The following is a 14,635-nucleotide window of genomic DNA, read 5'->3' as shown; positions in this document are numbered from 1 at the left end:
AAGTGAGGTCGGCAAACTCGGAAGTGAGGTCACTAAACACGGAAGTGAGGTGAGAATACCCGGAACTGAGGTCAGCAGACCCGAAAAGTAAGGTCTGCTAACCCGGAAGTGAGGTCAGCAGACCCGGAAAGTGAGGTCTGCTAACCCGGAAGTGAGGTCAGCTAACCGGGAAAGGGAGGTCTGCTAACGAGGAAGTGAGGTCAGCGAACCCAGAAGTAAGGTCAGCAAACCCAGAAGTGAGGTTAGCAGACCCGGAAAGTGAGGTCTGCTAACCCGGAAGTGAGGTCAGCAAACCCGGAAGTGAGGTCTCCAAACCTGGAATTGAGGTCAGCAAACCCAAAAAGTGAGGTCAGCATCCTCGGTATGTGAGGTCACCAAACCTGGAAGTGAGGTCAGCAAACCCAGAAAGTGAGGTCACCAAATCCGGAAGTGAGGTCAGCAAACGCGTAAAGTGAAGTCAGCATACTCAGAAAGTGAGGTCGGAAAACCCGGAAGTGAGGTCACCAAACCCAGAAGTGAGGTCACCAAACCCGGAAGTGAGGTCAGTAGACCCGGAAAGTGGGGTCTGCTAAACCGGAAGTTAGGTCTGCAAACACAGAAGTGATGTCACTAAACCCAGAATTGAGGTCAGCAGACCCGGAAGTGAGGTCAGCAGACCCGGAAAGTGAGGACACCAAACCCGGAAGTGAGGTCAGCAAACCGAGGAAGTGAGGTCAGCATACTCAGAAAGTGAGTTCGGCAAACCTGGAAGTGAGGTCACCAAACACGGATGTGAGGTCAGGAGACCCGGAAAGTGAGGTCTGCTAACCCAGAAGTGAGGTCAACAGACCTTGAAAGTGAGGTCAGCAAACACGGAAGTGAGGTCACCAAGCCGGAAAGAGAGGTTGGCAAACCCGGAAGTGACGTCACCAAACCCAGAAGTGAGGTAACAAACCCAGAAGTGAGGTCAGCAGTCCTGGAAAGTGAGGTCTGCTAACCCGGAAATGAGGTCAGCAAACCCGGAAGTGAGGACACCAAAACCGGAAATGAGGTCAGCAAACCTGGAAAGTGAGGTCAGCATACTCAGAAAGTGAGGTCGGCAAAGCCAGAAGTGAGGTCAGCAGACCCGGAAAGTGAGGTCTGCTAACCTGGAAGTGAGGTCAGCAAACCCGGAAAGTGAGGTCTGCTAACCCGGAAGTGAGGTCAGCAAACCCGGAAGTGAGGTCTCCAAACCTGGAATTGAGGTCAGCAAACCCAAAAAGTGAGGTCAGCATCCTCGGTAAGTGAGGTCACCAAACCCGGAAGTGAGGTCAGCAAACCCAGAAAGTGACGTCACCAAAACCAGAAGTGAGGTCAGCAAACGCGTAAAGTGAAGTCAGCATAATCAGAAAGTGAGGTCGGCAAACCTGGAAGTGAGGTCACCAAACCCAGAAGTGAGGTCAGCAAACCCGGACGTGAGGTCAGCAGACCCGGAAAGTGAGGACTGCTAACCCGGAAGTGAGGTCAGAATTCCCGGAAGTGACGTCACTAAACCCGGAAGTGAGGTCAGCAGACCCGGAAGTGAGGTCAGCAGACCCGGAAAGTGAGGACAGCAAACCCGGAAAGTGAGGTCAGCAAACCGAGGAAGTGAGGTCAGCATACTCAGAAAGTGAGTTCGGCAAACCTGGAAGTGAGGTCACCAAACACGGATGTGAGGTCAGGAGACCCGGAAAGTGAGGTCTGCTAACCCGGAAGTGAGGTCAGCAGACCCAGAAAGTGAGGTTTGCTAACCCGGAAGTGAGGTCAGCATTCCCGGAAGTGAGGTCAACAGACCGGGAAAGTGAGGTCAGCAAACACGGAAGTGAGGTCACCAAGCCGGAAAGAGAGGTTGGCAAACCCGGAAGTGACGTCACCAAACCCAGAAGTGAGGTCAGCAGTCCCGGAAAGTGAGGTCTGCTAACCCGGAAATGAGGTCAGCAAACCCGGAAATGAGGTCAGCAAACCCGGAAGTGAGGACACCAAAACCGGAAATGAGGTCAGCAAACCTGGAAAGTGAGGTCAGCATACTCAGAAAGTGAGGTCGGCAAAGCCAGAAGTGAGGTCAGCAGACCCGGAAAGTGAGGTCTGCTAACCCGGAAGTGAGGTCAGCAGACCCGGAAAGTGAGGTCTGCTAACTCGGAAGTGAGGTCAGCAAACCCGGAAGTGAGGTCACCAAAACCGGAATTGTGGTCAGCAGACCAGGAAAGTGAGGTAAGCATAATCAGAAAGTGAGGTCTGCAAACTCGGAAGTGAGGTCAGCAAACCCAGTACTGAGGTCAGCAGACCTGGAAGTGATGTCTGCAAACACGGAAATGTGGTCAGCAGACCCGGAAAGTGCGGTCAGCAAACCCGGAAGTGAGGTCACCAAAACCGGATGTGATGTCACAAAATCTGGAATTGAGGTCAGCAAATGCGGAAAGTGAGGTCAGCATACTCGGAAAGAGAGGTCGGCAAACTCGGAAGTGAGGTCACTAAACACGGAAGTGAGGTGAGAATACCCGGAACTTAGGTCAGCAGACCCGAAAAGTAAGGTCTGCTAACCCGGAAGTGAGGTCAGCAGACCCGGAAGTGAGGTCAGCAGACCCGGAAAGTGAGGACAGCAAACCCGGAAGTGATGTCAGCAAACCGCGGAAGTGAGGTCAGCATACTCAGAAAGTGAGTTCGGCAAACCTGGAAGTGAGGTCACCAAACACGGATGTGAGGTAGAGACCCGGAAAGTGAGGTTTGCTAACCCGGAAGTGAGGTCAGCATTCCCGGAAGTGAGGTCAACAGACCGGGAAAGTGAGGTCAGCAAACACGGAAGTGAGGTCACCAAGCCGGAAAGAGAGGTTGGCAAACCCGGAAGTGACGTCACCAAACCCAGAAGTGAGGTAACAAACCCAGAAGTGAGGTCAGCAGTCCCGGAAAGTGAGGTCTGCTAACCCGGAAATGAGGTCAGCAAACCCGGAAGTGAGGACACCAAAACCGGAAATGAGGTCAGCAAACCTGGAAAGTGAGGTCGGCATACTCAGAAAGTGAGGTCGGCAAAGCCGGAAGTGAGGTCAGCAGACCCGGAAGTGAGGTCACCAAACCCGGATTTGAGGTCAGCAGACCCGGAAAGTGAGGTCTGCTAACTCGGAAGTGAGGTCAGCAAACCCGGAAGTGAGGTCACCAAAACCGGAATTGTGGTCAGCAGACCAGGAAAGTGAAGTAAGCATAATCAGAAAGTGAGGTCTGCAAACCCGGAAGTGAGGTCACCAAACCCAGAACTGAGGTCAGCAGACGCGGAAGTGATGTCTGCAAACATGGAAATGTGGTCAGCAGACCCGGAAAGTGAGGTCGGCAAACCCGGAAGTGAGGTCATCAAAACCGGATGTGACGTCACAAAATCTGGAATTGAGGTCAGCAAATGCGGAAAGTGAGGTCAGCATACTCGGAAAGAGAGGTCGGCAAACTCGGAAGTGAGGTCACTAAACACGGAAGTGAGGTGAGAATACCCGGAACTGAGGTCAGCAGACCCGAAAAGTAAGGTCTGCTAACCCGGAAGTGAGGTCAGCAGACCCGGAAAGTGAGGACAGCAAACCCGGAAGTGAGGTCAGCAAACCGAGGAAGTGAGGTCAGCATACTCAGAAAGTGAGTTCGGCAAACCTGGAAGTGAGGTCACCAAACACGGATGTGAGGTCAGGAGACCCGGAAAATGAGGTCTGCTAACCCGGAAGTGAGGTCAGCAGACCCAGAAAGTGAGGTTTGCTAACCCGGAAGTGAGGTCAGCATTCCCGGAAGTGAGGTCAACAGACAGGGAAAGTGAGGTCAGCAAACACGGAAGTGAGGTCACCAAGCCGGAAAGAGAGGTTGGCAAACCCGGAAGTGACGTCACCAAACCCAGAAGTGAGGTAACAAACCCAGAAGTGAGGTCAGCAGTCCCGGAAAGTGAGATCTGCAAACCCGGAAATGAGGTCAGCAAACCCGGAAGTGAGGACACCAAAACCGAAAATGAGGTCAGCAAACCTGGAAAGTGAGGTCAGCATACTCAGAAAGTGAGGTCGGCAAAGCCAGAAGTGAGGTCAGCAGACCCGGAAAGTGAGGTCTGCTAACCCGGAAGTGAGGTCAGCAGACCCGGAAAGTGAGGTCTGCTAACTCGGAAGTGAGGTCAGCAAACCCGGAAGTGAGGTCACCAAAACCGGAATTGTGGTCAGCAGACCAGGAAAGTGAAGTAAGCATAATCAGAAAGTGAGGTCTGCAAACCCGGAAGTGAGGTCACCAAACCCAGAACTGAGGTCAGCAGACGCGGAAGTGATGTCTGCAAACATGGAAATGTGGTCAGCAGACGCGGAAAGTGAGGTCGGCAAACTCGGAAGTGAGGTCACTAAACACGGAAGTGAGGTGAGAATACCCGGAACTGAGGTCAGCAGACCCGAAAATTAAGGTCTGCTAACCCGGAAGTGAGGTCAGCAGACCCGGAAAGTGAGGTCTGCTAACCCGGAAGTGAGGTCAGCAGACCCGGAAAGTGAGGTCTGCTAACTCGGAAGTGAGGTCAGCAAACCCGGAAGTGAGGTCACCAAAACCGGAATTGTGGTCAGCAGACCAGGAAAGTGAGGTAAGCATAATCAGAAAGTGAGGTCTGCAAACTCGGAAGTGAGGTCAGCAAACCCAGTACTGAGGTCAGCAGACCTGGAAGTGATGTCTGCAAACACGGAAATGTGGTCAGCAGACCCGGAAAGTGCGGTCGGCAAACCCGGAAGTGAGGTCACCAAAACCGGATGTGATGTCACAAAATCTGGAATTGAGGTGAGCAAATGCGGAAAGTGAGGTCAGCATACTCGGAAAGAGATGTCGGCAAACTCGGAAGTGAGGTCACTAAACACGGAAGTGAGGTGAGAATACCCGGAACTGAGGTCAGCAGACCCGAAAAGTAAGGTCTGCTAACCCGGAAGTGAGGTCAGCAGACCCGGAAGTGAGGTCAGCAGACCCGGAAAGTGAGGACAGCAAACCCGGAAGTGATGTCAGCAAACCGCGGAAGTGACGTCAGCATACTCAGAAAGTGAGTTCGGCAAACCTGGAAGTGAGGTCACCAAACACGGATGTGAGGTCAAGAGACCCGGAAAGTGAGGTTTGCTAACCCGGAAGTGAGGTCAGCATTCCCGGAAGTGAGGTCAACAGACAGGGAAAGTGAGGTCAGCAAACACGGAAGTGAGGTCACCAAGCCGGAAAGAGAGGTTGGCAAACCCGGAAGTGACGTCACCAAACCCAGAAGTGAGGTAACAAACCCAGAAGTGAGGTCAGCAGTCCCGGAAAGTGAGATCTGCAAACCCGGAAATGAGGTCAGCAAACCCGGAAGTGAGGACACCAAAACCGGAAATGAGGTCAGCAAACCTGGAAAGTGAGGTCAGCATACTCAGAAAGTGAGGTCGGAAAACCCGGAAGTGAGGTCAGCAGACCCGGAAGTGAGGTCACCAAACCCGGATTTGAGGTCAGCAGACCCGGAAAGTGAGGTCTGCTAACTCGGAAGTGAGGTCAGCAAACCCGGAAGTGAGGTCACCAAAACCGGAATTGTGGTCAGCAGACCAGGAAAGTGAAGTAAGCATAATCAGAAAGTGAGGTCTGCAAACCCGGAAGTGAGGTCACCAAACCCAGAACTGAGGTCAGCAGACGCGGAAGTGATGTCTGCAAACATGGAAATGTGGTCAGCAGACCCGGAAAGTGAGGTCGGCAAACCCGGAAGTGAGGTCACCAAAACCGGATGTGACGTCACAAAATCTGGAATTGAGGTCAGCAAATGCGGAAAGTGAGGTCAGCATACTCGGAAAGAGAAGTCGGCAAACTGGGAAGTGAGGTCACTAAACACGGAAGTGAGGTCAGCAGACCCGGAAGTGAGGTCAGCAGACCCGGAAAGTGAGGACAGCAAACCCGGAAAGTGAGGTCAGCAAACCGAGGAAGTGAGGTCAGCATACTCAGAAAGTGAGTTCGGCAAACCTGGAAGTGAGGTCACCAAACACGGATGTGAGGTCAGGAGACCCGGAAAGTGAGGTCTGCTAACCCGGAAGTGAGGTCAGCAGACCCAGAAAGTGAGGTTTGCTAACCCGGAAGTGAGGTCAGCATTCCCGGAAGTGAGGTCAACAGACCGGGAAAGTGAGGTCAGCAAACACGGAAGTGAGGTCACCAAGCCGGAAAGAGAGGTTGGCAAACCCGGAAGTGACGTCACCAAACCCAGAAGTGAGGTCAGCAGTCCCGGAAAGTGAGGTCTGCTAACCCGGAAATGAGGTCAGCAAACCCGGAAATGAGGTCAGCAAACCCGGAAGTGAGGACACCAAAACCGGAAATGTGGTCAGCAAACCTGGAAAGTGAGGTCAGCATACTCAGAAAGTGAGGTCGGCAAAGCCAGAAGTGAGGTCAGCAGACCCGGAAAGTGAGGTCTGCTAACCCGGAAGTGAGGTCAGCAGACCCGGAAAGTGAGGTCTGCTAACTCGGAAGTGAGGTCAGCAAACCCGGAAGTGAGGTCACCAAAACCGGAATTGTGGTCAGCAGACCAGGAAAGTGAGGTAAGCATAATCAGAAAGTGAGGTCTGCAAACTCGGAAGTGAGGTCAGCAAACCCAGTACTGAGGTCAGCAGACCTGGAAGTGATGTCTGCAAACACGGAAATGTGGTCAGCAGACCCGGAAAGTGCGGTCGGCAAACCCGGAAGTGAGGTCACCAAAACCGGATGTGATGTCACAAAATCTGGAATTGAGGTCAGCAAATGCGGAAAGTGAGGTCAGCATACTCGGAAAGAGAGGTCGGCAAACTCGGAAGTGAGGTCACTAAACACGGAAGTGAGGTGAGAATACCCGGAACTGAGGTCAGCAGACCCGAAAAGTAAGGTCTGCTAACCCGGAAGTGAGGTCAGCAGACCCGGAAGTGAGGTCAGCAGACCCGGAAAGTGAGGACAGCAAACCCGGAAGTGATGTCAGCAAACCGCGGAAGTGAGGTCAGCATACTCAGAAAGTGAGTTCGGCAAACCTGGAAGTGAGGTCACCAAACACGGATGTGAGGTCAGGAGACCCGGAAAGTGAGGTTTGCTAACCCGGAAGTGAGGTCAGCATTCCCGGAAGTGAGGTCAACAGACCGGGAAAGTGAGGTCAGCAAACACGGAAGTGAGGTCACCAAGCCAGAAAGAGAGGTTGGCAAACCCGGAAGTGACGTCACCAAACCCAGAAGTGAGGTAACAAACCCAGAAGTGAGGTCAGCAGTCCCGGAAAGTGAGGTCTGCTAACCCGGAAATGAGGTCAGCAAACCCGGAAGTGAGGACCCCAAAACCGGAAATGAGGTCAGCAAACCTGGAAAGTGAGGTCGGCATACTCAGAAAGTGAGGTCGGCAAAGCCGGAAGTGAGGTCAGCAGACCCGGAAGTGAGGTCACCAAACCCGGATTTGAGGTCAGCAGACCCGGAAAGTGAGGTCTGCTAACTCGGAAGTGAGGTCAGCAAACCCGGAAGTGAGGTCACCAAAACCGGAATTGTGGTCAGCAGACCAGGAAAGTGAAGTAAGCATAATCAGAAAGTGAGGTCTGCAAACCCGGAATTGAGGTCACCAAACCCAGAACTGAGGTCAGCAGACGCGGAAGTGATGTCTGCAAACATGGAAATGTGGTCAGCAGACCCGGAAAGTGAGGTCGGCAAACCCGGAAGTGAGGTCACCAAAACCGGATGTGACGTCACAAAATCTGGAATTGAGGTCAGCAAATGCGGAAAGTGAGGTCAGCATACTCGGAAAGAGAGGTCGGCAAACTCGGAAGTGAGGTCACTAAACACGGAAGTGAGGTGAGAATACCCGGAACTGAGGTCAGCAGACCCGAAAAGTAAGGTCTGCTAACCCGGAAGTGAGGTCAGCAGACCCGGAAAGTGAGGACAGCAAACCCGGAAGTGAGGTCAGCAAACCGAGGAAGTGAGGTCAGCATACTCAGAAAGTGAGTTCGGCAAACCTGGAAGTGAGGTCACCAAACACGGATGTGAGGTCAGGAGACCCGGAAAATGAGGTCTGCTAACCCGGAAGTGAGGTCAGCAGACCCAGAAAGTGAGGTTTGCTAACCCGGAAGTGAGGTCAGCATTCCCGGAAGTGAGGTCAACAGACTGGGAAAGTGAGGTCAGCAAACACGGAAGTGAGGTCACCAAGCCGGAAAGAGAGGTTGGCAAACCCGGAAGTGACGTCACCAAACCCAGAAGTGAGGTAACAAACCCAGAAGTGAGGTCAGCAGTCCCGGAAAGTGAGGTCTGCTAACCCGGAAATGAGGTCAGCAAACCCGGAAGTGAGGACACCAAAACCGAAAATGAGGTCAGCAAACCTGGAAAGTGAGGTCAGCATACTCAGAAAGTGAAGTCGGCAAAGCCAGAAGTGAGGTCAGCAGACCCGGAAGTGAGGTCACCAAACCCGGATTTGAGGTCAGCAGACCCGGAAAGTGAGGTCTGCTAACTCGGAAGTGAGGTCAGCAAACCCGGAAGTGAGGTCACCAAAACCGGAATTGTGGTCAGCAGACCAGGAAAGTGAAGTAAGCATAATCAGAAAGTGAGGTCTGCAAACCCGGAAGTGAGGTCACCAAATCCAGAACTGAGGTCAGCAGACCCGGAAGTGATGTCTGCAAACATGGAAATGTGGTCAGCAGACCCGGAAAGTGAGGTCTGCAAACCCGGATGTGAGGTCACCAAAACCGGATGTGACGTCACAAAATCTGGAATTGAGGTCAGCAAATGCGGAAAGTGAGGTCAGCATACTCGGAAAGAGAGGTCGGCAAACTCGGAAGTGAGGTCACTAAACACGGAAGTGAGGTGAGAATACCCGGAACTGAGGTCAGCAGACCCGAAAAGTAAGGTCTGCTAACCCGGAAGTGAGGTCAGCAAACCCAATAGTGAGGTCAGCATTCTCGGAAAGTGAGGTCGGCAAACCCTGAGGTGAGGTCACCAAACACGGAAGTGAGGTCAGCAAACCCGGAAGTGAGGTCAGCTAACCCGGGAATTGAGGTCAGCAAACCCGGAATTGAAGTCAGGAAACCCGGAAGTGACGTCACAGAACCCGGAAGTGAGGTCAGCTGATTCGGAAGTGATGTTAGCAGACCGGGAAAGGGAGGTCTGCTAACGAGGAAGTGAGGTCAGCGAACCCAGAAGTAAGGTCAGCAAACCCAGAAGTGAGCCCCCTGGCCAGTCACTATATGATGTTTCTGCCAGTCTCTACCTGTGAGGCTTATCTCGGCCTCCAACACAGATAGTTCCTGTGAACCTCCAGACACCCCTTGTATATGTATCCGTTCTGTCCCTTTGAATCCTGAGGGTATCAGAGTGCACTGTGCACCGGTATCCACCAGTGCTTTATATTTCTGTGGTTCTGATGTGCCAGGCCACCGAATCCACACAGTCCAATACACTCTATTATCCCTCTCCCACTCCTGGCTGAGGGCAGGGCCCCTCTATTGGTTGTCTGCAGCGGTAGAGGCAACCTCAGTAGTGGCTGACCTCTTTTCACTCCTGCAGTCCCGGTAATTTCGCGCACAGACTGAGGCAAGGGAATTTAATTCTTGCCTTGGGGGGTCTCTTGAGTCTCAGGTGAGTCTTGGGACTCAGGTGAGTCTGGGAGCGTGCTGTTGCTGTATGGTACCCTATGCACTCGATGAAGTGCCAGCAGCACACCCCTAATAATCCGAGAATCAGAGTGAGGTACTCCAGAGGGAATGGGCCCTAAATCCAAGAATCGTGCGAGCTGAGAAACATTGCTGGTGAGCCAGCGGGAATATTGAATGAGAAACCAGGGATGTAAATGAAGTAATGGGACTGGTTATATAATTGAGTACCCTAATCATGAGACCAGGAGCTGGGTGTTTGTGGAAATAGAAGAATTGTATTGTTTGATTGGTGGATTTTGAAGGGAGTGGGAGAAACTGTACATGGAAGTCCAATTGTCAACGGTACATGGAAGTACAACTCTGAGGGTACAAATAGTGGAATTGTGGGGGAAAGCAACACAAAACAAAACCCACAAAAACCAGCAAAAGGGTTATGGAAAACAGTGAGTTTGGGACAATAGAGTTTGTGCTGGCACAAGAACACATCCCCCACACTGCCCTCCCCTCCCCCAGTGTCAGCTTGTAAGAACTTGGAGTGAGAGAAAGAGCCAGGGGCCAGAGACTCCCATGTCTCTTACCTGTCTTGCCAGATAGGAAGTTTGTCCAACAGCTCTGCTTAGAGGAGAACCGGAATTTGATTCAGGTACTGTGGCCCTGAAATCTGGAACACCCAGATGTTTCCAGGTGCAGTTAGTACAGGCAAGGACAGGCATCCAATGGCTTTATACACCTGGTGACTGCCTGCCTAACAAGGAAGGAATAAGCTGAGCCCACCAGGCAGTTGTATGTTACTTGAGTCCTCAGACTCCAAAGTGAGTGGAAATTTTCTACAACACTTCAGGCATGATTAGGGTAACTTAGTTTCAGCATGTTTTGCATTAGCAATAACGGAGAAAAATAATTAAAAAAAAAATTATGATAGGTGCTGCAAAAGAAAATCATCAAAGCAGATGAAACAAACTTAGCGCTCCTTTGTGCTCTTCACATTGATTCACCTAACACAGAGGAAACTTTCTTCCAGGTGCAACTCTGTTTCCATTGGAACAGGTGCGCCTATGGTCTTAGCAGTTACTCAAGGAAGGATGTAGGAGGAGATCTGGATTTGACCAAGGTATCTGATCAAGGTAAAGCTAATGGAGGAAGACACTCACCTGCTCCACCTCCAATGCCTGAGCTGGATTTGAAGCTGAAGAGGACATCTGTGTGGCTCAAGATGAATTCCACAACAGCCGACTGCATCTGTACCTCCATGAAGGCACTTCTTCTGCTGATGCAGGCAGACTCACTCTGCTGTGATCTGCAGAAAAAACAGATGAAGTAAAACTGCCAACAGACAGAAGACTGGGAAGGCACCTCTGGCTGTGCAAAATGTGTTGATTTTGGAGGGGAGGGTCTGTGAAGGCCGCATGCGTTTGAGCTTATTTTCAACCCTGTTTACAAGATGTCAAGCATCAGCCCATTCTGGCGCATGTCAGTGTGTCCCTATTTTAATTCTGACTGACACAGGCCCAACACATACCGACTTCCTTTGGAGCCCAGCACACCTTTTACATCTCTGAAAATGATGCAGGGACATTTTCTTCAACGCTCCCTTTAGGATGCTTTGTTCACCAAGGCTTCAACAAGGTTTATGGGAAACAGAAAGTACAGAATTCTAAGGAAGTGATCTGTGTGATGTCTGGGTACTGGAGCTGCCAACACCATGCAGAGCAGCAGCACAAGTGCTGTTTGCAGGGAGCTGATCCAATCCCTCCAGGCTGATGCCTGTGGGCCACCAGGGACTGTGGGGCTTTTCTCAGAGTGCTGAGCACACTAATCCTTTCTGAAACTCATACATCTCTGTGTTTCTTTTGTTGCTGTTGCACTGGTCAATAATGCACTACTACTACATTCTATGCCCGGCTTGCAGAGGCCCATTCTGCACATCCAGAGGTGCCCTAATAACAAGGAGCAGTAGCAAAGCCCTTACCCAGCAAGGCCACGCACTGGTACGTCTCCAGCATCACGTCCTGGTATTGTACTCACAGTGCAGGGTCCAGCAACGCTCACTCCTCCCTGCTGAAATACACAGCCACCTCTGCAAACGGCACAGGCTCCTGCAAGCGCTCCTTGCTGAGCACAGCCAAGGCCCAGGGAAACAGCTTGGAGAGAAACTCCAGTCCCAGCGGCTTCTCTGTTCCCAGCACACAAATGCTGGCTGAGGACACCTCACTCTCCCCCTGCACTGTCATCTCTTGCTCCTTGCCCTCTTTTGGCTGTTTCCCTTAGCCCCTGCCCAAGATGGATGTGCCGTGGCTACTTGCTGCTCTGCTGCAGGCTGATATTAAACTGGAGCCTGCTGGGACAAGAGAAACAGCAGGAGAGGTGTGAGGGAACGCAGCAATCCCTGCTCAACCCCCACCCTCACAAGGCCACCTGCAGGGCATTTCCAGGGGGTAAAAACCAGCTGGGACTCAGATCAGCAGCACTGCTCTTACCAGCCTTCCTTCCCAGCAAAGCCAGTGTGATGGTGTTTTCCCTCCTCACCCTTTCTTTCCTCCTTTCTCCCACCTTCCTCCCTCAGCCTGGCGTAGGAAGACAGCGAGCAACACTCCTAGCTAAATCAGATTAACGATCACAAAACTGACTCAAACTGGGAGGCTGAAAGAACTGACAGCGGACTTCTGCCTCAACAACTGAGGGCCACTTGAGCACGTGCCTAAAAACAAAGTATGACAGTGAGTCAATCATCTTACCACCAAAACAGAGCAGCACAAGCACCTCTTAAGCTCTCCTGCACAGCAGCAGGCTGCAGGACAAGCTCTCCCCTTGAGCAGGGATGCCTCTTGAGGTCACACCTACACAGAGATCCTTTCTAACTTGATATCAAGATACCTCGCTGATATGGATCCTTAGCAAGCAACTAACAGCTTGGTTTGAGCTTTCTTAGCTTTGCTAAGGTTGTATCTTTGTGCACACAGGATCTCTTAGACGCAAATTCTTGAACGCGTCTGGGACTAGGAGCGGATTCAGCTGTGCTGAGGATCCTTACCTCTGTGGTTTGAAGAGGTCAGACAGCAATGGGGTCTGCTCTCATCCTCATGACACAGCAGGAGAGTGAACTGTAGGCGACTGTTTAACCCAGCCCTCTATGTGGAAAATAACCAAGCGTATCCTGCCATCTCCAGTCTTGTTATATCACCCTTATATACTGAAGTACAGTATAGCTACCTAGCATCAATAAACACATTCCTACTTCCCCCTTAGGAGTGTGCATTGTAGCTGTATCCGAAACGACAGAACTTACAAACACAGGAGTTAACATCCTCATAGAATCCTAGACTCTAATAACCTCGTAGTAACGCTACAGTATTGAATCGCCACATTTTGTTTCCTCACTCCCACAGAGGGAAGCCTCTGAAGGAGCATACTCACAATTGATGGTATCAGTCAGCATCACCCAGCACTCCTCATGGAACAGCTTATCTAGAATATCAAAACACTGAACTCAGAGGTTCTTCCTCAAAAGATGGATTTTTAATACCATTTTTCATTCTGGTTTGGACACAGGAAGGGAACTGAGGTCTAGAATCCTTACAAAAGGAATCTAACACCACAGTGCCCTTCATAAAACCTCTTCCCTTTGCCACAACACAGGGGAATGAGGAAAGTGAACCTTCATCCTGGTTTTCCACTACCCCTCAGGTCAGTCCCTAGGGACATCTGGGACCCTCCTGGAGACACCAGGAGTCCCCAGGACCCTCACTGGGCCCGCCCCAGGCATTTTGATGCCACAAGCCCACTTGCACCCAGGGTGTATCTCTAGTATCCCACAGAGGGTGAGAGCCCAGGCAGGATGCAGTGTGATAGACCCACATGGCTCCATTGTGTGTCATGGGTGCTTCTCACTGTTCCTGGTTGAAGTTCTCAGAGGGGCACACAGAGCTAATAGCAGGTTGAGGACATGGCCAAGGGGCACTCAGGATGACAGGATGTAGCCACAGCTTGGGGACAGTGGTCAGGTGCCGGGGACATTCATACGGCAGGAAAAGACACAACCACAGCTTGGGGACATGGGGGGCAACAAAAGGGACCTTGCTCTGACCACTGGGAGCACGGTGCCACGGGTGAACACACTGCCTCCCACCTAGTGAAAGTCACGTCCTTGCTGCAGCTGCGCCTCCAAAGGGCTTTATTCAGTGCCACAACCCACAGATCCCCCAAACAGGCAAAAACCACAGAATTCTGGACCAAGCAATTGTCAGGAGCTTCCATCCGGTGACAGCGTTACTGTGAGGCCAAGGTCCCCACAGGCCAGGAGACACAGGAACACTGCTGAGACACTGAGTGATCAGTAGCAGTGCTGCTGATGGCAGCATCAACTCAAGGGGACACTGCGCCGGAAAGGCAGCGACAATAAGAACGCCATCAGTGACAACCACAACCCTCAAGTCCACCGGACACAGCGCTGGAGGTTACCGGCAGTAACACTGCGACAACGAAGCCAGGAGCTCCCCACAGCTGCCAGCACTGCCCCACCGGGGTCCTCACTCTCACAGCACCCCACAGATGTCAGGCGGCAGGTGGTGACGGTGGCTACGGTGGCAGCCACAGCACGCAGATCACGGCGCACCAGGCACAGGCAGTGTGCGGTAGCAGCTGCCCCAGCTTGAGCTTGGCCCAGGGGTCCCCCGAGGCCTTCCAGCAGCCGCGCAGCCCCACTGAAACCGCGTCCCAGCGCCTCAGCCATCGCACCCCGCAGCCGCCCCTCTCCCGCCGCCAGCCGCTGCTGCAGCAGTGAGGTGCCCCCCCGGGACACCCCCAGCAGTGGCACTCGGGACACGCCGTCCTCTTCCTCCTCCTCCTCAGTCTCCGACGCCTCCCCAGGAACTTTCAGCCCCACCGCACGGGTCCCGGCTGCGGTCCCCCCCGGCTCCGGCTCCGAGTCGCTCTCCGAGGCCTCGCCCAGCACCACCGTGGTGGAAAGAGAGGCAGCCATGGTCTGCAAGAGCAGAACGAAAGGGAGGAGGGGGAATCGCGGGGAGAACAGCCCCGTCGGGCACGGAGACCCCCGGCCCCTTCTCCCGCGTCTCA

The 14,635-nt window shown here is 52.6% G+C and overlaps 1 protein-coding gene across 1 annotated transcript; it reads right to left on the bottom strand.

Annotated features, from left to right (window-relative positions):
- Positions 1 to 13,613: 13,613 nt before the first annotated feature.
- On the bottom strand, positions 13,614 to 14,635 carry LOC146756928 (uncharacterized). Its single transcript, XM_085523949.1, has one exon. The coding sequence runs from the start codon at positions 14,538 to 14,540 to the stop codon at positions 13,989 to 13,991; it is 552 nt and encodes a 183-aa protein (XP_085380075.1). The 5' UTR covers positions 14,541 to 14,635; the 3' UTR covers positions 13,614 to 13,988.

Source organism: Coturnix japonica, chromosome 25, assembly GCF_054131305.1.
Source record: "Coturnix japonica strain WE chromosome 25, WE-NBRP24, whole genome shotgun sequence".
NCBI lineage: Eukaryota > Metazoa > Chordata > Aves > Galliformes > Phasianidae > Coturnix > Coturnix japonica.
Note: the sequence above shows the minus strand (reverse complement) of the source record. Positions and strands in the feature narration are given on the sequence as shown.

What these genes read in the sequence shown, in the direction of transcription:
- LOC146756928 (XM_085523949.1), bottom strand. Translation starts at nt 14,540, where the DNA reads ATGGCTGCCTCTCTTTCCACCACGGTGGTGCTGGGCGAGGCCTCGGAG.